Consider the following 23,954-nt stretch of genomic DNA (forward strand, 5'->3'; position numbering starts at 1 on the left):
TGTAATCACTTGTCTCACATATCAACTTGTAGGCAAGTTTCAATGTGATAGAGACGACAATCGGTGTCTTTTTCATCGTTTAAAAAAGTTTCCATACATTTTTAAGATTTGATTCAAATGGTTTGTTTTGCCTCCAAAAACATGAGGAGGTGAAAACTTTTATTAACCATTAGCGAAAGCATGAATCATCAATTAAATTTTTAATCTATCTTATCTCTTTTCGGTTATCTCGCTCATTCACTTTTGTTTCTCTCTTATCAAACTTGCATGTTATGCAAATGTATTTATTCACTATGTAGTGACATTGTTTTCCAATTAAACTATTGTCTCTTCATATATTTTAAGTATTGTTTTAAGATTTTTCAAGTAAGTCTTATAGTAGTTTACAGAGAAGTTGTTGTTATAAGCACTTTCAAAAATAAAATATCTAATAAAGTTAGTCGTTTTTGTTTCTTTTGAATTGCTTTAATATAAATTTATCCTCAAGCAACATGTCTTCTTATGTTACTTTCTATCCAAAATTTCCCAAAATAGGTTGTGTTGCTCTTGTAGAGTTGCTTCACATGCTTTTTTTTCTTTTTGCTAATTTTTCCTACATTTGTGTGCCGTAACATTTTTCTTCGATGTCTTGTGTCGCAGTATAACACGAAATTTCATCATTTAGTCATCCGCTCTAATGGTCACTCTCTCTTTTGGACATTCATCGACGTATTGCATGTGACTAAAAACAATCTTCCTAAAAGTTTGGTCACTTCCTTATTAGCTTTGAAGTCCAAACTTATGAAATCAAATTGAGAGTAAGCTTGTCAACTTGCATTATGATATGTTGAAATTTGTTAATGAACTATCTTCTACAACAGGACTTCAATTTTTGTGTACTTGTTAAAAGAAATTAAACAAATCAGTTACAACTACTTTTTGTTAGAACATGCTAATAAAAGTCTTGTAGCCTCGATGATAAAATATACCGAATAAATTCAACGAGATGTAGTATGAAAAATATGTTCATTTGTCTTGAATCTATTTTCCATAAAAAAATGTTGAATAAAATGATTTTTACCTTTAAAATGTGGATGTACGCTATGAACCACTATAAATATCATCTTGTTCACTTTTCTCATCTCTTCATCTTCCATTAAGAAATCCCCTTTCAAACCTTTTTTTTTCTTCTGTTCTCTTTCGATGAACCATGCAAATTAGAGAAACAAATACAATAAAAAAAAGTTGACAGTTTGCAAAGGAGTTGAAAATGTGAGAGAAAATTAAAAGGCAAAAACGTAACTTTGCATTTCTTTTACATTTGTCTCAATATTGTTTTTTACAAAAAAAAAAAAAAAAAAAAAAAAACTTTTTTTTACAAGATGATATTTGCAATATTACACCAAGGACATGTAATTGATCCAGTGTGTCATACTAAAGTGTTATAATAGAAGGTCCAATCTCTTTGACTCGTAACATTCGGTAAATGGACAATGATAAGTTTGTATTGGACCAAATGTTACAAAGATGTTACCCTAAATTATCTCCTTAGATAAAAGCAGTAATAGTAAATGATTTATAACATATTATTTAAAATAAATTGCACACGTGATCTCAACAATTGTCTCGTAGTTGTTCAATATTTTTTTATTGGCCACGACATCGTTGAAATTTCTATAATGTTAGACAAATGTTTCAAAATCCAACTAAATGTATGTTTACTTGTTTTGACATCTCAACAAAATTTCTTCAGAGTAACAACGATAGGTTCCAAAGGTTATACGTTTTTTGCATTAGATGTTTTCTTAATCTTTGCTTTTATCTTATGTCATTACTCGCACATGCACTTCGTTGTTTTTGTAATTTGACTAACTAACACAATTATAACTTCTTTTATTTATTTATTATTACTATTATTTGCTTTACAAAAGCACCTAGAAAGTGTTATCTTACTTAGCTTAAACCATGTTTGGTATAGTGCTTGAATTCTATAAGTAGAGTTGTGCTAAAAACCAAACAAAAATAAAGAGAAGGGGAAGAACAACCTGATAGATCAACTTGGCTAGGGAACATATGAGCAAACTAAAAATGCATGCAATTTTATAATTGACATGTGTACAAGACATTTTCATTATATTTATCACTACTTGTTGAATAAACTAATCATACGAGATATTTGATAAGCGTTTAAGGCATTGATTTAAGTTACGATGTATAGTTAATACGACGTTGGAGAGTTAGAAGATCTGTGTTTCAATTATAAAATTATAAATTTGAGTTGTCCTTCATAACATACAAGATATAAAAGAAACAAACATGAAATTTTTTTGATAGATGAGCAAATTTGTAGTTTTTACCACCGAAGCTTTTTTGCTTAACATCAATGGTGTTGAACCAATTGCATTAATCATCATTAATTTAGGTATCTAATTACTTTAATTATTTTTCGGTAGCATACATTACTCATAAGAAGACAAATGTTCAAAGGTTACAAATGTGAAGTAATGTAGATAGATATATTTAAAAGTTGAAAAACAAATAAACAAAAGAAAAAAAAATTAAATATTACTTATTTATTTATTTATAGCTATATTTTGCATGTATATACATATACATGACTATTCACAACCATTTTTCCAATTAAATGTCTATATATAGTTTTTAATAAACATTAATATGAATTCAAATAGGATGGTTGTTTTTTTATTTCAAAAGTAGAAAAAATAGAAATTTTAAAAAATAACAAAATATAGTAAAATTCATCCCTATTTTCATTTAGTTCATTTATTGAATTTATTGTGGAAAATTGTTATGGATAGAAAAAACTTTAAAACAATTTACGAGATATAGAAAATAGTAATAAAATAAAATGTATTAAAGAAAATTTGATATATTTTGCTATATTTTATAAATAGTTTCAATTTTTGCTATATTTGAAATATCATTTTATTACTAGAATGTTGTATATTAAAAAATTATTGTAGAGGTAACAATTGTTGAATATATTTACAAGATATAACAAAATTTTAGATTTTATCGATATACAAAAGTATATCTATTTATAAAATATGAAATTTTACAATATTTTATAAAAAATTTGATTTCTTTTATTATATTTAAAAACAACTCAATTACATCTATTAAAAGTAAATATTTATATCTCACGATTTTAGTTAAGTTATAATTTACCTTGGATAAAAGATTTTCATCTCAAATTTCCATTTAGAAAATAAAAAATTATCGTTTCTTTATTTTACGATAGAGAATAGATGTCATGGATAGAAAAAAAGTATAAAATTACTTACGAAATATAAAAGAAAATCTGCGAGAGTTTTATAAATTTTGCTATATTTTGTAATTAATTTTAATATCTAATTGCTTTTTAAACTGATACATATTTTAGTATTTCTTTATTATTTTAGTTTTTGTTTCTCATCTAAATTCCACTTTCGTATTTCATCGTGAGCTAAGTCTCTTTTATAGAAAGGATTTCTTCTCCTTCTTAAAGCGTTGGTTTTTTCCATAATCTCCATTCTCAAATTGATACACAATTATTTTATTTACATGAATTGCATGGAAGGAAACTATCAAGCAAGAAAAAGACAGAAAAATATTAACAAAATATATACAAAATTAATGAGATAATAAATTTTGTTTTCTACCAGTTTTGCCCTTTACGTCAACAACCAAATCGAAAACGAACGAGACGTTCCTAAGCCTGTAATCAATTACAAACCACTCAAAGGTTCTTAAACGGATTAGGTGCCCAATACCTAGCAGGTAAGATTTGTCAAAGAGAATCACCTTAGTAAAGGTGTTCTCAAAATTTATCATGAAGTCGGGTTTTTTTAATTTACTAGTTCTTCAGATTTGGTTAAATAACATTCCGTTTTTTGTTTTTGTTACTTTCAAATCAAACACAGTTCCCTTTTACGTCAATTTTACAGTGATTTTCATTTTTGTTTATTAAATATGATGGTTGAATTCGTAGCTAATTTGTTTTTAAAAGACTTTTTGAAAGCTACATTTAAAAGATTGACTTGACTTTTTATATGTTTTTTTGCTATCCATCTTTTATTTATAGAAATTAGATAACAAAATAAGAAAATTTGTTATAAAAGTAGTGTCAATAACCTTAATTTTAAAAAACAAAAAGCAAACAACCTCATTCTTCTGTTTCTTTTAAAAGATCGGGGCTTACATTTTTTTCAACGACTAATTGTAGATGATCATTTAGTTTTGGTAAATTGTAATAGTGAACCAAAAAAACAAAAACATTGAAGCAAAATACAGAAATTGAGACCAAAGAATTGCAAACGTAACACTATACAAAAACAATTTGTATTAAGCAAAATTTGAATCCAATTATAAGAATATAGATTTTGCAATTTTTAGAAAGGTTTGGTATACACTTTGTCATCAAAGTATTAACCTTAAAAACGCTACAAATGACAACTATTCTAAAAAAATGATTAATAATTTTGTTTTGGACAAAGTTGAATATTGCCTAAGATGAACTTGGGCCGGCCTTTGGGCCACATGCAACGAGACTAACTTAGCTCGATTCAATTCACCGACCGTTTCCAAACTGGTTCGGTTACGTCGATCCGTAACCGAACCGGATGGCAAATAAAATCGCGGCAAGAAAGCGAAAGAATACGAGCGCAGGTCAGGATCCATTGGTAGAGAGGGAGAGAGACGAGAGCAGACGAGGAAGAATCGACTTCTAGCCCCTGCCCTAGACTCCATGCTCGTCGTCTACCCACAGGTACTCCTTTATCTCAACCTCAATTCCATCCTTCTTTCAAGATTAGCTTATCACTGCTGCTTTTGACGAGTTCTAAGATAAACACAGATCTCCGTCTGACGCGGATTGTATTGTTGTTCTCGTTGTTCTTAGCATCTTCTTCACTCTGGATATCCTGTTTCCAGCTTACCACATGCAGACAGATTGCTTGTATACCAATCGCATTATCTTTCTTTCTTATACTTCTTCTTCTATCACCATCTTTTTCGATATTTTTCCTCGTCTGTTCGTCTTTCTGTTTAAGACTGCCAATTCTCTCCGTTGGGGTGTTTGTTTTTCCTCTCTTTATTTGAATGTTTATCTAAGTTTCTTACATTGTTCAAGTGTAGATTGAAATTTTTTTTATTGTCTTGTAGAAGTCTATCTTATTGAAATGGGGAAGCGTACCACCGGTGCAACAAGTGTTTAGCTATGTTCTTTGAGTTCTAAAAATAAATTATGGGGGTGAGGATGGGGTTCGAGGGTGTGTTGGCATTGTTATTCCTATCATATCTCGTGCTTTCTACTTCTTGTCCTAGGAGGGAAAACAGCTGCCTTTTACTTTAAGCCTTCTTGCGGGAAAATAGCCCTCGCATTCAGCTCACTTTCCATCCTGGCTTCTTTCATTTTATGAACTTCATCCATGTGCTTTATATCATAGTTTTGTTTCCCTATTCTTTATGGTTTATTTTTATATAATGCAGCATTATTTTTATTTTATTTCATCTGCAGAGTTTTCAGGTTTAGTCAAATTCGGGTTTCTACCCGTTATATTATCGGGATATGGTTTCCGGAACAGTACTTTTCCATGAGTATGATAATTCCTTATTTTCACGAAAAAGGTGTAAAGTGACGGAGATTCAACATCAAGACCCAGATATATTAAGCTGTGAGTGTAAATATGATTGTTTCCCTTTATCTTCACAGCTTAGCACGGATGGTCGATCCTTCTGCAGGTAGTCTATAAGTTAGATCCCTCACCTCTTTCTCCTCAACATTTATGTTTATATATAGTTCAAGGTAAATGCAAGCACGATGAATATTTGTGGAGTCATGAACATACCTGTAAGTGCGAGGTTCGGTCCCTATCCTGGATTTTCATATAGATTGTAGCTTTCTTTGGGTAAACAGCTTTTACCGGATTGGCTTGGATGATCTTCAGGAAACAATCTATTTGGATTGCAAATCTAATTCCAAGCTGCTCTATTTCTGATTCAATCTTCTGTCCTCATTGTTATTGTGGGGTTGGGACAAGGAGTCAAAGTAATTTCAACGTAGGAAATATAAAGAGGGGCAAGTAAAAGTGATCTGAATCATGAATAAACATGGAAAAGGAAATAATAATCCAATGTTCTTCCCCCGATCTTCCTTAGTATGCTGCATCCTCTTGATGTAAGCTATGTTTCTCACTAACAAAAGCAGAAGAAAATTTAAATAACGATGGATGGACAATCGTAACATTTCTATCAACCAAGTTTCAGAGCAGGTCTTGATAATTCTAAAGATACTTTCAGTTGAGCTATCTAATAGCTATCTAGCTTGTGAAAGTTTTATTCAATGAAAGGAATCTTTCCCTAAGGCAATGTGCAACTCCTCAACATGTATAGAAGGCTGTGCTTCCTCTCCCTCTCAAGAAGAAATTACCAAAATGAGAGCTCCCTCTTCATCTTTTTTGTTGAAATAACAACTTTAATTGAGAAAAAGAAATGAAAGAATATATGGGCATACGAAAAAACAAACCCACAACAAAGTAGAGCTCATTTTACAAGAAGGGTTTCCGGTCTCCAATTATGGAAAACACTGCCTATAGAATAATTACAAAAAGCCTTCATGATATCTTCAAAATCGAAACCCATAGAGAACATTAAAACGATTGATGGTCCCTATCCACTCGCCTAAACAATCTCCTATTTTGAATGTTGTTATGAAGAACTAGAACATTTGTTTTTTAACAGTATACAGAGTGTTGTTATGTAGTTTATAGTGAAGATCTACAACATTAGTCCTTTGGATGTTGTTTCTCTCAATTAGGAAATTTGAAGTGGGGGTTTTAGAGAGAGAGATGGGATCTCGATCATCGTCCTCCCCCATCCACTGCTCCCCACCGTCTCCATGCTGTAAGCCTCACGATATTTCCTCTCCCGATCAACGATGACAACACCAAGACAGCTCTTGACAAAAATCGAGAAGAAATTCTTTACTTGTGAGTTTGATAGAAACAACAAAGGGATGGTGATCCACATATCTGAAACTCATCAGATTAAGTCCTACACGCTCTTAAGAGAGGAAATTATAGTTGTATGGTTGATAGACTCTTTGGAGGAGGTCCTGCAAGTCCCGAAGCCCCAAACATTTTTTCGAAAGACGTTTTGCAACGGTGGGTTCATATGGATTCAAACAACGACAAACAAGAGAGGGAGCTTTCTTGAGATATCGAAAGTGCCGAAATCGGGGAAAAAAGGAAACCTTGTGAAAGATCTATTAGTGAAATTCAATCTGGACATCATTATTCTTTAGGAGTCTAAGGTTAGCGATGATGACAGTAAGTTGGTGAAGATTGTTTGGAGTAGCTGTCGTATTGGGCGGGCTGCTTTAGAGGCCTATGGTTCTTCGGGTGGTATTCTCCTCATGTGGAAAGAGGATTTGATTTGGGTGATTGACTCTATCCAAGGTTAATTCACTATTTCTATTCTTTGCTGAACCAATGCTGGTTTTTTTGGCTGGATCACATGTGTTTATGGCTCTTCGCCTTGTAGGCGTAGAGACCAATTTGGTGGGAGCTTCTGGTTTATATGGCCTTTGTAGTTAGTGCTGCTGCATTGGGGGAGATTTCAATGTGGTGAGATAGGTTAATGAGAAGAGCTCAGGCGATTGTTCTACTAGAAGTATGAGTACGTTTAACTGCTTGATTGAGGAGATGGACTTAGTTGATATTACCCTCTGAAATGGTCTATCCTCGTGGTCTAGGTCAGGGCTTAGGCCGACTGCGTCGAAACTGGACAAATTTCTTCTTTCCAAGTCTTGGGTTGATTCTTTTAAAGAAGTTAGGGTGGATAGACTTTCGCATACCACCTCTGATCACTTCCCGATTCTTCTGAAGTTGGGGGCGTAGTCCTTGAGGTCACCTTCAATGAGGCTAATACTGTGGAAAGCTAAGAATGCAGAGGTGCCTTGCTTGATATTATTGTCAAGGAGCAAAGAATTTGGGTCCAGAAGTGTAAATTTCAGTGGCTTTGTGAGGGGAGGAGAACTCAAGCTTATTTCAGAGATTGGTTTCAGCCTGTAAAAGTAAGAGTTTAATCTCGTCCCTTGTGAGCAATGCGGGTCAGGTCCTAGTTATGAAAACTGAGATTGTGGATGAAATCCTTAGATTCTTTTCCAATCTGTATGGCACAAAGGCCTTCTCTTATCCTTTCATTTGTGATTGGTCTCAATTGGAGAGGTCTTAGCTCACAGGACTATAGCTCTCTAGAGACCCATTTTAGTGAAAAAGAGATCAAAGAAGCTGTTTTTGATTTGGGGTGTCTCAAGTCCCTTGACTGCGATGGTATAACTTGAGAGTTTTATATAAATCGTGGAACATTTTGAAGTCTGATTTAGTAAGGGTGTTCCAAGATTGTTTTAAAAACAAAATCATTCAACAAAAGGTGCAACAAAACTTATGTTAGTCTCATTCCCAAAGAAAGAGGTTGTCCACGTTAGTGGCTTTAGACCTGTTAGACTCATAACCTCCTTGTATAAGGTCATTTCTAAGGTGCTTGCGATGATACTTAAAAAGATCCTTCCTCTATAATTAGCAATACTTAAATGGCTTTCGTGGAGGGGAGGCAAATTCTAGATGCAATTTTGATAGCTTTAGAGGCTATCGATGATTAATCTTTAAAAGGTAGAAAAGGTGTTCTTCTAAATCTTGACCTATGACAAGGTGGATTGGTCCTTTCTTGATATGGCTATGAAGCTTAAAGGCTTTGATAAAAGATGGAGGAGATGGATTTGGTGCTGCTTATCGATGACTAATTTCTGTTCATTGTCAACGGCAAGCCAAGGGGAAAAATATTTCCAAAAGGGGCATTCGTCTAGAGATCCGCTTGCTCCTTATCTCTTTACAATTGTGGGAGACGCCCTTAGCCGTCTTATTCATTACTGTAAGAGGACCATTAAAGGTCTCCATTTTGAAAATTTTCCTGTTGATTTAACTCACCTATAGTACGCAGATGATGCTCTTCTCTTTTCTTCGTGGGTGGATGGAAATTTGGAGGCTTTGGTGGAGGGTGAGTAATCTCTTTCTCTTGGGAGCTGGCTTGTCCCGTAACAGTGCCAAAACTTCATTAATAGGTATTAACCTTGATAGTGCGGATTTGGATTCTTATGCTAATAGCTTGGGTTGCATGGTCGATACTCTCCCCTATGATTACTTGGGTTTCTCTATTGGAGGGGCCCGTAATAGGAAAGAGGCTTGGAACTCCCTTGAGGAGCGGTTCAGGTTAAATTGATAGATGGAGGAACGTGTCCCTCTCTAAAGGTGTCAAGTTAACCCTTGCGCAATTGGTGTTGAATAGCCTTCCTTGCTATCTGTTCTCCCTTTTGCAAGCCTCGGTTGGTGTCATCAATAGAATGGAGAAGATGGTCAGGGGTTTTGTCTGGACTGGGGGGTCAACCAAGTCGGCTGCCCACCTTGTCAAGTGGGATACTACTTCTCGCTCAATCTGTTATTGGGATTGGTTCCTTTTGGCAAAAGAACAATGCTCTTCTCACCAAATGGCTGTGGAGATTTTGTAAGGAAGACAATATTTTATTGAGACGTTTAATTGTGGCCATCTACGACTTGGAGGAGAATGGTTGGTCTACTAAAGCTCCGAATATGGGAAGGTCTTAGGCTAAGGGCTGGCAGTTTGAAACATAAGGAGTTGTTCTTTAATTTCTTTGCTTTTTTGTTGGGAGATGGAACAAAAATCAGATTTTGGAAGGATAGTTGGTGTGAGGTTCAACCCCTTTTGAAAAAATTTCCTTATTTGTTTTCCATTTCGCTGAATATGGATGCTTTTGTGGCTGACTGCTGGTGTAATGTTAGTCACTCTTGAAATCTGGGTCTTCGAAGAAATGTGACAGATAATAAATTTGACAATGTGGCTCCATTTTGGAAACTCTTCGTTCGTGGGTCCCAATGGATGATTGTGATAGTCTTAACTGGAATCTTAATGTTGCTGGTAATTTCACTATGAAGTCTACCTTTCCTAAATTAACCAAAAGATCCCCCATCATCGCCTTACCCTTGGTTTGTTACATCTGGAAGAATAAAATCTTGAAAAAGGTGAAGCATCTTATGGTCGCTCGCCTATAGAAGTCTTAACACTTATGAGAAGCTTAAAAAAAAACCTAGTACATTGTGCTCAATCCTTTGATGCTTTGCCTTTCTTTCAATGACAAGGAGACCTTGGACCAATTATTTTTGCATTGTGTCTTTACTATGAAGCTTGGAATATGTTGTTTAGACTCTTTAATATGGAGTTTCGTCTTCAGCTCAATAGGTTTTAGTTTGAAGGGTAACATTTTGTGGAGATGTGCTATCCGCTCCCTTTTGTGGTTTATTTGGAAAGAGGGGAATAGTATAATTTTTTAAGACAACTATAAATATTTTGATTCTTCTCGGACTGTGTTTCAACACACAACTTCTTGGTGGCGTACGAACTACACCAAACACTTTTTTAATTACAACTTTTCTATGATTTTCATCTATTGGAAGACCCTTATTTTTCAGTTTTTCTCAGGGAGGGCCCTCTTGTCTCTTGCCCTTAGGCTATTCTCTTTTGTTCTTTGAATATATTTGTTTCTTATAAAAAGAATGTTGTTCCTCTCAATCATCCTGGTGACTTTTATTCTTAACTTTCTGTCAAATTTTTTTGGGAAAAACACTTATAATGTTGGTCTTCCATTGGCCACTAGTTTTTTTTATTTTATTTTCCAATGCAATTAAAGTTCTTTGGTAATAAATTTGGTTTATAAGTAATCAAAGGGTTTTTCATGACAGGTCACTTCTTTGGTCGGTTTGTTAGGATTTAGCTTGTCTTCTTGCATCTACTTGGTGTTCTGTTTCCAAGGCTTTTTCAAATTACTCTATTTATGACATTAGTTTGAATTGCAATGCTTTTATCTTCTCGGTTTAATTTGCTTCGTCTTATTTTTGTTATGTTATTTTCAGCTATCGTTTCTTGTATTTTTGAGCCACAAGACTCTTTTCATTATATCAATGAAAGGTCTCGGTTCTTTTATGGAAAAGAAATGCAAAATAGCATTTAAGCCCTATATTCCCTTAACAAAGTATTTGAACTCCTGTAGTTCCTAACTATGAGAGACTATCCTTCTCTATTTGTAGAGGTGGCTTTGTGAATCAGAAACCAACAAAGTACAGAAAGAAATTCTGTCAGACTGCTAACTGCACAAACAAACTAATCTCCAACTAATACTAGTTAACTCATTTCAACAAAATATCAATGATTAAAAAAAATTCGTGCACCATTCTGTCTGTTCAATCAATATACCTAAAATATTTTGAATCATATACATGTTTCTCTGGAAAGGTTGGATGTGAGGGTGGGTCCAATAATGTAGTAATGAGATAGATGGTTGCATAAATTATTTGGAGATCACTGTTAGAAAGCAATGGTATCATGATCTCACAGACAATTATTGGAAAAAGTAACATAGAGAATCAAATTTTGTACTCTTCAATGAGGCATGCATCTAGCAGAGTGTCTGGTATGGTCCTCATTTTCTCTAGTTCCTAGAGTAAGATGCCTGGGCTTTGACAGAACTGCATTTTAGGATTGCTATCTCAACTATTAGTATTTGTGATTACAATATGCTTATTCTTTTCTTGTAGAAACTTTCTTCTTATTTCTTCCACATTTCCAACATTTTTTCAAATAAAAACTCAGGTGCAGGGATGGTGCTTCTATATCTTCACGTTGCATCGATATTGATGAAAAAAATGGTTCATATTCATCAGTAGATATGAGCTTCCAGTTGAACGGCACTAGCCCTGATGTTCCAGAATGTTGCAGTTCTGAGGGCTCCTCATTTCAAGATAAGGGTTTATCTGGGTATTCTTTGCCTACTTGTGTAAGTGGTTGGATGTATGTTAATGAACAAGGTCAAATGTGTGGCCCCTATATCCAAGAACAGCTTCATGAAGGTTTATCTACCGGTTTCTTGCCAGATGAGCTTCTTGTATATCCTGTTTTCAATGGAGCATTGACCAATCCTGTACCACTCAAATATTTTAAGCAGTTTCCTGATCATATTGCAACCGGTTTTGCATATTTGAATGTGGACATCTCCAACGTGGGTATTAATGGGACTCATTCTGATACTTGTAAAATTGATTTGGCTATGCATAGGCAAGAGGGCTCGGTGGAGTATGGGAATCCACGGACTCTTTGTCATGATTCACAATCTGGCCCTCTAAGTCTCAGATATGAAAATGGTGGCTGTAAACAGGCTTCAAATTCTGAACTATTTTGCTTAACTACTTCCAATCTTCCATCGGTAGGCAATCGTTTCCTGTTGACCACTCCAGAAAGTTATACAATACCTTTGCTTTGTGAAGTATTTAAAATTATTGTACCTCTTCTCTAAACTTTTTATTTTTTATTTTCAATTTTTCCAGTCAGTTGAAGGATCCTGCTGGTTGATTATGGATCATACAGGGAGGAAACATGGTCCTTATTCTCTTCTACAATTATATTCTTGGCATCAGCATGGATACCTGAAGGACTCAGTAATGGTAAGCTGGTGATTAAAAATGATGCCCATTGTGCTTAGCGATTTTGCATAAATCTCTTAAAACTTTGTTGTAGATTTGATGCCATCATCCATCCACTTTGAAAGAGATCTCTTCTCATATGTTTGCTACAATGCAAATCTTTTTAGAACCCTGCCTAGAATCTATAGTCTAATTATGTTAAATTCTTGAGGGGGAAAACATACAATGCCAGCGATCCAAGCACATCTCCAATTTCCTTCTGGGTGTTCGTAGCCTGTATATCCCATAACTTGGGTAAGTGATGACAATGTTAGACTTGACTTTGATACCCAATTTCGATAATAAGTGAGAAAAAGAAAGGTAACCCCCAACAGCTTTTACACCGTTTAATGTAACTTTTTAAAAAGACACTTTCAATGGGAACAATGGCCATTGCAAAAAAGGCTCCCAACTACAGTTAATTACATTGAAAACATAAGTAGAAAAAAAAAGACTTGTAAGAGTGCCAGATAGGGTCTCTAATTTTTTAATAGTTTTTACTAATTTAATTTTTCCCTTTGGGTGAAATACAACTTATTCAACCTGTCTAGGAGTTCTCCTTTTAAAAGTCAGTAGTTCCTTTCATTTTAAAATCTAAATACGCCCAAGGGACAATCTTTTTTACTCTATCTATAATGCACTTTGGCAGGATTGAGCTGTAGTATAATCTTTTCTTGAATTTCTCTGAAGTTATGGCTACATAGAAACTTTATAATGTTCTATTTTTTACAGGCAAAACACTTACGAAACTTTCGTTTGTTGATAATAACTTGGGTTTCTATTTTTCTTAAGTTTAGGATTTTACTAATGTCGGAATAACAAGTGGATGGTGTTCATCTGTTTCTGTAGCTTATAAGACTGTCCTAGGTGCTTGATTTCTGTATGAAGTCAGAACCCCACACTTGAGCAAAGTAACTTGCTCAGGAGAGTTTCCAAAACAGTTTTTGCTTCTGTCCGCTAAATTGTTTTCTTATAACTGTGTGGGTTGTGAAATCAGTATTTCTCAGCCTTTTCTCTTAGAGGGAAAACTAACTTATTGTTCTAAAAAGGATCATATGTGAAAATAAACTATTATAAGCAAATAAGAGCTTACTTTTAAACGTAGTTAAACATGTTTTCCTGGATTTCTGTGGTAAGCAAGATTGTTTTATGTTATTTTTGTTCTTAAATAATTTCCCAATTTTTGTCTTTGTTTGAATGCGCACTTGAATGTAACCAGTTGCTCAGTTATTTGATCGATCTTCTCGTCTGCCTTTGTTTGAAATGTACTACTGGATGTCATTAATTGTTCATTATTTGGTTAATCTTTTTCTTACTGTAGTTCATTAATATTCTATGATGTAGATATACCATATTGAAAGCAAATTCAAACCCTTCACATTATTTTCTGCGGTGAATGCATGGAAAGCTGCGATACCTCCACCTCTATTCTCATCTGATCTCAAAACCAATGAGAGTTATTCTTTACTGAAATTTATATCTGAAACTTCTGAAGGAGTTTCATCTCAACTACACGCTGGAATAATGAAAGCAGCACGCAAAGTGGTGCTTGATGAGATTGTTGGCAACATCATTGGAGATTTTATCACCGTGAAGAAATCTGAAAGACAAATTAAGGTTGAACAAACCAACCAGACTATGAAGGTTTGCTCTCTGGACAGTAGAATGGTAAGGAATAGTAATTAAAAGGAAAAAAGACTAGTATATTTTCATATTTCTATTTTTCTTTGTAGGTAATAATATTTTATTTTGGCAGTCAGAAGTTACTAGAGGAGGGGATTTTCCTGCTGATTCTATGCCAGAAACACGAGGCTTTTTTAGTGTTCCCGAGAAAGTTTCTACTGATGTTGTTCCTGTTCAGTCTGTTAAATTCGTTGGCAGCATCGATAATTTTAGGGAGACACATGCAGTTATTTGCCGAATGCTTTTTGACTACTCCTTACAAGTAGTTTGGAATGCTGTTTCTTATGATACAGTGGCAGAATATTCATCTAGGTGGCGGAGGAGAAGATTTTGGTCTTATCGTCCTCACTATAGTTTAGCTTCTAGTGGATATAGAGATCGTGTCAAAAAGATTGAAAAAACACCTGCTGAAGCTGTAAGTCTCCACACGGAGCATATTGTTCTGCTATTCTGGTTGTATTTTTATGATTATAGTTTACACCAGCGAGTGCCCGGTATCAAGTTTAGTACTAAATTCTAATGGATATGAGTTGAATTGTTATGACAAATACCTATACAATTTTGTATTTAGTAATTGACGTAACATGTAAATAACATATTTTTTAATTAAATTTCTTCTAAATAACTATTTAATTTTAAAGTTCTATCACTTCTGAAGAACATCATTAATTGTGGAAGCTGTCTTTTTGTTCTTTCCTTTACTTTGAGGTGGTTGAATCATGCCACCTTGATCCGATCAATTCGGATTGGCTAGTGTTTCTTAAATCTGTTCAGAGGATCTTTCTTTCTTGACATGGTTTTGAGTTTTGAATTTGATAATGAAATGATTCTTATCCATAAGAGATTATGCAAAAGTCATATAAAAATAATTAGGGAATTTTTTGGCTGATAAAGGACTCTCATGGCCCTTCTTGCTTGCTGGTTTTGGTACACTAATATTTATTTTAAGTCCTGTGGTATTCTATTAAAGTTTGGTGTAATTAGCCTTGATTCAAGCTTTAAGGAGTTTGTACAACATTGAGGTTCGTATCCTGAATAGTTTCTTTTCCTTTTTCGCTGAAATTAATCCTGGGATGAGTGGCCATGTTATATTTTTAGAGAGTATGTTTTGTGAAGAAAATAAATTTGCTTCTACAAATGAATTTATATTATTATAATTTATTATTTATTTTGCAGGCTTTACCACGGAAAGAATCTTCTCTTCATGGTGTCAGTTCCGTATCAGTTTCCAAGTTTAAGGGAGCACAGACGGAAAACTATGCACGCTCAGCTGTTATATCTCTGTCAGTTCCTGTTGGACACAAATCTTCTAGGCCAACAAGCCATTCTGGTTGTGAGAGGCCAAAGGGAGATTTGAAATGGATGGTGGAATACCTCGAAAAAGAGCTTCATTCCTCTGCAAAGGTATCTATGGCCGAGTATATTCGGGATATCCTTGAGGAAGAAGTGATAAGTTCATGTAACACCTCAACAGATGTCAAATTAGATAAGGTATGCCTGATTCTTTAATCCTAACATACAACAAGGTACCTTTTAGTTTGGCTTTTTTTTTTTTTAGGTATTCTGTATTCTTGAACTTTTCCTCAATGAAAGGTTTGGTTTTCTCGTTAAAAAATAACTAATGCATAATTTTGGATTTTGTTTGATCTCGGTTTCCACTTTGGAGTTTTTTAATCTGAAGTTTTTTTTTTGTAATCTCTCTTTGCAATATATTCATGCCCATTGGAGTAGGGATTCTTGTACTCCTAAGGCCTTGTTGATACTTTTATTTACCTTTCCTTGATTTTGTAGCTCTATGTCATTGAATTAAAGAGAGTTCCTATCAGTGGTGCGGAAAGTTACTTTTATCTTTTAATCTTTTCCATCCAGTATATCTAAACTTTCTTATCATTCCAGGTTGCTCTTGATGTATCTATTCAATGTTCTAGTATTAACAATTACTCGAACTCCTTTGGTGAACTGCAATGTGATTCAGACGATACACGTGGGGGTAGAAATTTGGGTCAACTTAAACTAGCTCCGTTGCCAGAGGTTAATCTGTCTAATGATACAGCGTTGAATTCTGTTGCGAATTCATTATATGGAGTTTTCAAAGAAATCTGTACAAATGAAGGTTGTGCTTTTAATGAAGATTGCAATGAATTGCTAGCTCCTGGTCTTGAGGAAAATCCTACCTTTCTCATTCCATCTCCTGCTTGTAAATTTCGTCCTTCCAGCTCAAATAAGTGCTATCCTAAGATTGAAGGATACATTATGCTTGCAATATGCAGGCAGAAATTACACGATGCAGTTCTTAAGGAATGGACTTCGTCATACAAAGACGATCTTCTTCATCAGTTTATTTCTTCGTGGATTGCATCAAAGAAACATTGTAATCCTAATGGAATTGTGGTATGACGTGATTTCATTTTTGTCCTTAATCCAATATTTCTCATGATACAGTTGCCTCTTCTTTTGCATGCCTAGTTAGTTTCTTTGGGTCTGCTCACATCCTTGGAATTTCCCTTATTTGCACACTTTTGATCTGTGTATTATTTTTACATCAGGAAGGAGCATGTGATGGTGGTGAGGCCTCTAAAGTACCGGACAAATTAAGGGAAGGATCAGAACGCTTCTTGGAGTCTTCTCTTGTAACTGGTAATTATACTTATTACCGCAAGAAGTCATCGAAGAAAAAGTTAGGATCTTCAGATTGTGCTACTGAGGGTAGTCCTGTTGTACGAAATCAACCATCTGAAAAGTCAAAGAAAGAAAATGTTTCTGTTGCTGTGTGTGAGGCTACTGACTCTGAAATTGCTTCTATGACACTTAAATGTATTGCAAAAAATAAAAGGAAAAGGGACTTGTCTATTAAGGCCACCTGCAAGCAGACTTGTGGAGAAGTTACATTATCCAGTAGTCATTCTTCTGGGAAAACCATATGTGGTACTAAAAAGTTAAAATTTTCACCTCTTGTTAAAGGTATACCATTTTGTGTTAAGATTTTTAACTTGCAAATGTTTTGGATATTTTCACCTGCACGATTGCTCACTGGTCCTCTATTTAGATGATAATGCCAAGAAGGATTCTGTGAAACATGGGAAAGGGAGAATGATAGGTTCACCATTGATGATAAAAAATGTTGACCATGTTATGAACAAATGTGATCGTGGAGTTGGTGCCCAGGAAAAGCTTTGTAAGGGCCCCTCTTAATACATTGTTTCTATTGTTATTATTTATTTAATTTTCAAATTTGTTCTTTAGGATCTACTTTATTATTATTATCATCTTTGATTTTTTTCTTTCTCTCTCAAGTTTTTTTACCGGCACAAGTATGTGTGCAGCTGTGAATGTATCAAAGATAAAGAGGAAGCAGAAGGTTGATGAGGCATCCTTGCCTTGTAATAAGGTCTTGACAGTTGCAGATGATTTTAGTAAGCAAGCAGCAAGTAAGAAGGTTGTAGCTCAAAAGAAAAAGTCTGATAAATCTAGGAAGTTAAACATCTCCATTATGTCGGATGGTTGTGCTCGTTCATCAATTAATGGATGGGACTGGCGTAGATGGACACTGAAAGCAAGTCCTGCTGAGAGAGCTCGTAATAGGGGTTTTCAATATTTTTATTCTGATCCAATAGGTCCCGATGTCAGTACATCTCATTTGTCAAATGGCAAAGGCCTTTCAGCACGAACAAATAGAGTGAAGTTGAGGAATCTTCTTGCTGCTGCTGACGGTGCCGACCTTTTAAAAGCATCTCAATTAAAGGTAGTAAAGAATTAGTTGGTCATGGAGTGATCCCTTTGACTATTATAACATATGCATGTAATTTCAGGCAAGGAAAAAACGTCTCCGCTTTCAACGTAGTAAGATTCATGACTGGGGTCTAGTTGCCCTGGAGCCGATCGAAGCAGAGGATTTTGTAATTGAATACGTTGGTGAACTAATTCGCCCGCGGGTAAAGATCTCTTCTCTGTAATCTTATGCCGAGTATTTATTGATTTATTGATTTGGAATTGCCTTTGTGCTTTGTCAGTATGATTAAGTGAATGAATTTATTTGGCAGATTTCTGATATAAGGGAACGCCAGTATGAGAAGATGGGAATTGGAAGCAGTTATCTTTTTAGACTTGACGATGGTTATGTGGTCAGTATAATACTTACCTCTCTCACACCTTTCTCCTAATTTACTTATGCAGTGAACTTTATGATTACCAACAAATAAAAGAATATAAATCCTTCACCCTGTAGCTATGCCTTACTAGCACTGTCCTACTTTTGGAGTTAGCGTAGGTGGGTTGTTGACAACCTGACTTGTACCGTATTTGTAGGTTTTATGACTGGCATCGAGTTTTAAATTATAGATGTTTGGTGGTTCTCTTTCAATGTGACATTCTCTTTGTTATATGTAATCTGTCCCCCTCTCTTACACTTTCTTACAAATGTTGTTGAACAATTTTTCTTAAATAAACTTCTGTTAGGTTGATGCTACGAAGCGTGGGGGTGTTGCACGATTTATAAACCATTCTTGTGAGGTAAGTTTGGAACTAATATGATTTTTTTATTGAAAAGGCTATTTTTCTACCTCACATGGATATTATTTGCAGCCTAATTGCTACACCAAAGTTATAACTGTTGAAGGTCAGAAGAAAATTTTCATCTATGCAAAACGACACATATCTGCTGGTGAAGAAATTACATACAATTACAAATTTCCTTTGGAGGAGAAGAAAATTCCTTGTAATTGCCGTTCAAGGAGGTTATCTAACTAACTTATAGCTTATAAACTATATGTATATAGTTCTTTTAATTCATGTACTTCTGTCGTAAAACTGTTGCTTCCAGATAAGATTCCAGATTCCTAGTATCAGCTATGTAGGAGTTGTCTGACCTTGAGTTTATATTTTCCCCTATCTTTTTCAGGTGTCGGGGATCACTAAACTAGGAAAGTTCGTGCACTTTCCAGGTATACATCATGCTTGAGAAAAACTGTTGAGCAACTTGTCTATTCTTTTCTCATGATCTCTCCATCTCATGTTGATGATATAAGTGATACATGCTCTTATTTAGGATCTCTCCATTAAAGAGATGCTTCATGTTTGGGTTATAATTTTGATGCTTTCGTACTTCTACCATGAAATGAAATATTAGAGAGTGGCTGTGGCACCTCCAAGATCCTAGTTCTTATATTTTGCTGTTAATTATCATCAATCAAGATGACATGAGGAGTGCCTGTTGAGTTTCCCTGGTACCAAATAGGAAAAAGGACTCAACCGGATGGTGGTTATGGTACTTGAACAAGGATGTTGAATTCTTGTTGTTGGTCTTCTTTCCCTAGGAATTTTGTTCCTGGGGTTTTTGAATGACATCGTCACAAAATGGCACATTTCTGGCAATGTTTTCAGATGCAAAACAAACTTTCAATTGCTTGATGGTGAGAGAATGAGAAATGACGCGACATCAGCTTTAGGAAAGAAACAAGAAAAACAAGTAATATCGAGAAGAAATTACAATAGAAACAAGTACTTCGATCTGGTAGAAACAAAGGATATTTCATTTCATAAGGAGATAAGATATATGTCAAAAGTTCAAAACCTTCAGTTCTTGATCTTGAATATAGCAATTGCTTTGGTGGCTGCAATGTCTGTACATTTGTAGGAGGTTCATCTCCTGTTTAAGTTATTGTTACTATTGTTTTTATTTGGATAAGAAACAAATTTAGGTCATATTTGTTTGAAATGTCTTATCTGCCGCTCCATCACCTGATCATTTTGTTTGTAGTATCGTCCACACAATTCTTTTAATCTTGTGTGATATTTTTCAACTTGTGTATTTGGTTCAACTCTTCAGTCACGAATCAGGAATAAATTTCTTCTTCTTTTGTAGTGGACATGAAGTCTTTTCGAAATTGTGCGGTCGAAGTGTGGACCTAAATTGTCTTCATTTGCCAAGTGATGAAGGGTTTTGCATACTGCAGCTGAATGCTTTTCAGGGTACAACTCTATCATGCCTCAAATCGCCCTGCTAAAGTTGGTCGAGGTAATTCTTTTCTTTCATGTATGAACAATGCCTTGTATTCCAGCGTAGGCTTTAAATACGAAGGATACAGACATGGTATCTTAGTTTAGCTTTATGATGAGGAGAACTAGTATGTTTTAGTTAATATTTAATTTAATTATGAATTTAGATTAATTAATATTCAATTAGTATGCTAGAGACAATTAGTTAATTGCTTTATTTTCTTGGAAGGCTATAAATAACTACTTTAGGGTTGTAATAGGAAGCTTTTGATTATCCTTTGAATATAATATTTGTTTGTAGAGAGAGTTCACTAAACTTTAGGGATGATTTCCCTTCTCTGACTATGGAACATCCTGATCTAGAACATCCTAGAACATCCTGATTTAGTTATGATCGGTTTGATATTGTTTTGTTCTAGTTATTAGCTTAGATCGGATTGCATTTATTTCTTCTTAATCAATTGTGATTGGTTTGATACTGTTTTGGTATTGTTATGTTCTTGTACTTTAAGCATTAGACTCATTTAACTTTTCCAATAAAATAGTATTGCTTCCCTCTTAAAAAGTATTTGAACAACCTGATTGCTGACAACCACTAATATAATGAATGACCACAGAAAAATGAATGAGTGGAGAGAGCATTAATGTAATTTCCTTTTTGTTTCAGGTAATTGATTATATTGTTGGTAGAGGACGGCCGATTGTTACGCGGGAGATACTTGGCATTCCAGTGATGAATTTCTGACCTTGTTCATTCTTATAGATATCTCTATATTGCAGATGAGTCTCTCCTCTTAGATACTGTAAAGTCAATTTTTGTTTTGCTTAGACAAGTCTTGGATATTGATTCTTTGTACAGACATGTTTAATTGTTATTCAATAAAAAGATAAAATGAGTATGCTGACCAACCTTGGGAGTGGTACCATCGCAAAAGTCGGGCATTTGGTATTTAACGAAACAATAATTGCAGATATTCATCCTACCCCACCCCTCCCGAAAAAAAGGAGAATAAATTCCGAGCAACTGATTTTACGATGACCACGGTTCCATGATTGCAATATACATCTTTTTTTAATATTTAGAACATGCATATTGCCAATGTGCATCATTTTTCGTTTTGGATTATGTTTCTTTTTGTGTTTTTTTGTGGCTGTCTTCATTATTGTTCTTCTATCGGGACTAGTTTGAAGCTCGTTGGGTTTTCCTAGAAAAATTGTTCCAAGGAAAAGCACAGAAATGCTTGTCAATCTTCATGGCAAAACAATTCAAATCAATGCTCTTATCGTAAAACTTTCAGATACTTGGGGACGAATGTGATCAAGTTCTGCTTCCAAAAAATCATTATATTATCATTAGCAATCTTACGAGTAGAAACACTTTAACGAGTTGGAATTTTATTTGATTTTATTTACCATGTCCAATATTAATTTGATAAGCATTAAGTTGCAGCTATTTTTAGTGGATTCTTCTTTTTAAGGTTTCTTACCATCGCAGGAGTTGATATTCAATTTGGAACTTTTGCTGCCGAGAGAGTTGGGGTTGACATTGCCTCTCTGGTATGGCCTCTCTTCCCTTCAAACCCCATCCCATTCATTTGTTTGGTGTCGGTTGGGTTCTTTTCCTAACATGTCATTTTTCGGGCGTTAGTATCAATTTATCCGACTTTAACTTAATTACAACCCAACTATACCCTAATTAAAATTTGTGATTAATATTTGGGAACATTAATCAACAAATCCTTGATTTATGGGAACATTATCATGGCGATGTGGACTCATCTAAAATTTATATCTATCTTTAAAAATGGAAAAATTAGGCATAAATATAAGAGCAATATTTTTTTCCAAAAAATCATGACGAATTATGAGAGCAATACATTTTCTTGTACTTTTTCCATAATTTTGAAATATTATACTTTCGGATATTTAACGATTTATCACGACATAGTTACCAATGTATTTGAGAGGCCGGTGGTGATGATGAGTCTGATGTGACTTGCCAATTTTTTTTTTTTTTTACTGAAGACGCAAAATTGTTCATTGTAATGGCAATCATGTAGAGCAAAGAAGTAAAGGACTGACGGCCATGCAGTAATGGCTTATGGACTTGTGCAATTCTGTTCATATTATTAATTACATCTTTGACCTTATTAAAACTTTAAGCATTGTAAAAGCCTGGAAGCTTCAGTTCTTGGCCTTAATAATGCCTTCACTCTTTTCCAAGTCATTACCATGGAAACTACAAACTTCCGTAGCCCTCCCAAGATAATGCGCCGTCGGTTGATTATTGACAATGTTTTTCATTGGTGAATGAATTTCATTTTCTAAGTTTGAAGTTCACTTCTGTAGTTGTTGGATTGAAAGTATTACACATTTTAGGGGGTATTGTGTTAGATGTTGTAGAATTGGAAGTTAGATGTTGTAGTTTATTTTCTCGTTGAAAAAAAAAAAGAAAGAAAAAAAGTGCACTCGTTGGTGACGATGATTCTCACTCAAAGAAAGAAAGGGTGTGGCGAAGAAGCCCAAATGGCTACTAAGGCCGTTTGTCTCTTGACATTTCTCCTTTGATTCGTCCGAGAATTTTTGTTTTCCCCTGCTCGAGTTTTGCCACTTGGTACAAACTTCGCAAATTGGTTGTGGCTGTGGTTCCTTTTTTTTGTACCTTTTGGTCGTTTTCATTTGTATACCTACTATGTACGTTCTTTGTTAACCTTTATACTTTATATGTTTGGTCTATGTTATTGAGAATGTCTTTTTCTTTATATTGTTGAGAGTTTTGGATACGAATTGTTTACTTGATTAAAGGGAGGAAAAAAAAAAAAAAAAAACAACCAGCAAAAGGAAAAATTGGAAGAAATGGGGGAAAAAGTTCTCGAGTATTTTTCTTTCTCAGCATTTTGCTTTTGAAAGGTAACTCACAGCCATCTGGTGTGTTTTGATTGTCTTTTCAAGTGTTTATTTGACTTTTGTTTAGATTGACGTTTTTAAGTGTTTAAACAAGCAAGTCCATCAAAATGAACTGGTAATGCACTTCTGTGTTTCTGGATTTTTCATTGAATTGTGCTATGTTTGTCGTGGGGAAATTTTTTGAAACACGGGTGCTATTACTTGCATTTCCTTTTATGGTCAAGGTGTTTTCAAAACATGCATTTTTAGATATTGAGGAAGCCACTTACCATCTTGAAGAGGTAAAAATTTATGTACACTTCGGAATTGTTGTTTAAGCCTATTATGAAGTCAATTGAATGTCAATCCTATTTACAACTTCACCTATCGCTGGATGATACTTTAATACATGCGATGTTATCTTGCAGTGGATATTAGGGTCTTGAGAATGATAGGAACAATTCTACTTCATAAAGAAGCAATTTTCCATGGATGCTAAGAAACGTTGCCACTGAGTGCTATTTGACAACGAAGAATTCAAAGAGTTAAATAACCCTAGATCTCGAGAAATCTACAAAGAACAATGTTTTATTACTACCAACCACAATTTCTTGTCTAGCCAACTATTCATATAACCAATATACGATTCATGACCACTTTTATAACTGTCATCTACTTCATATTTCATCCGTCTTGACTTTGTTTAGATTCAGAAGTTAGTATCTTCCCATGAATTGGTGAGTTGGGCAATATACTTTTGCATAGAATGATAAAGAACAGATGAATGATTGTAAACGTTCTAATGAAAATGTTTATTCTAGCCCT

At 34.5% G+C, this 23,954-nt stretch overlaps 1 protein-coding gene across 6 annotated transcripts; it reads left to right on the top strand.

Annotated features, from left to right (window-relative positions):
- Positions 1-4,597: 4,597 nt before the first annotated feature.
- Positions 4,598-23,005, top strand: LOC103502649 (histone-lysine N-methyltransferase ATXR7). Of its 6 annotated transcripts, XM_051082039.1 has the most exons (19): positions 4,598-4,747; positions 5,498-5,721; positions 11,701-12,310; positions 12,432-12,548; positions 13,911-14,234; positions 14,323-14,664; positions 15,426-15,740; positions 16,146-16,640; positions 16,796-17,210; positions 17,296-17,424; positions 17,573-17,991; positions 18,059-18,181; positions 18,290-18,370; positions 18,705-18,758; positions 18,831-18,982; positions 19,147-19,189; positions 20,110-20,262; positions 20,911-21,800; positions 22,269-23,005. In XM_051082039.1, exons 2-16 carry the CDS (start codon positions 5,549-5,551, stop codon positions 19,166-19,168), a joined length of 3,771 nt encoding a protein of 1,256 aa, XP_050937996.1. In that variant the 5' UTR covers positions 4,598-4,747; positions 5,498-5,548; the 3' UTR covers positions 19,169-19,189; positions 20,110-20,262; positions 20,911-21,800; positions 22,269-23,005. The 6 variants fall into 6 exon arrangements, with proteins under 6 accessions (XP_050937996.1, XP_050937995.1, XP_050937999.1 ...); XM_051082038.1 differs by having other exon boundaries at positions 20,911-23,005; XM_051082041.1 differs by lacking the exon at positions 5,498-5,721 and adding an exon at positions 4,835-4,936 and having other exon boundaries at positions 4,638-4,747; positions 20,911-23,005.
- Positions 23,006-23,954: the final 949 nt, after the last annotated feature.

This window comes from Cucumis melo, chromosome 3, assembly GCF_025177605.1.
Source record: "Cucumis melo cultivar AY chromosome 3, USDA_Cmelo_AY_1.0, whole genome shotgun sequence".
Classification (NCBI taxonomy): domain Eukaryota; kingdom Viridiplantae; phylum Streptophyta; class Magnoliopsida; order Cucurbitales; family Cucurbitaceae; genus Cucumis; species Cucumis melo.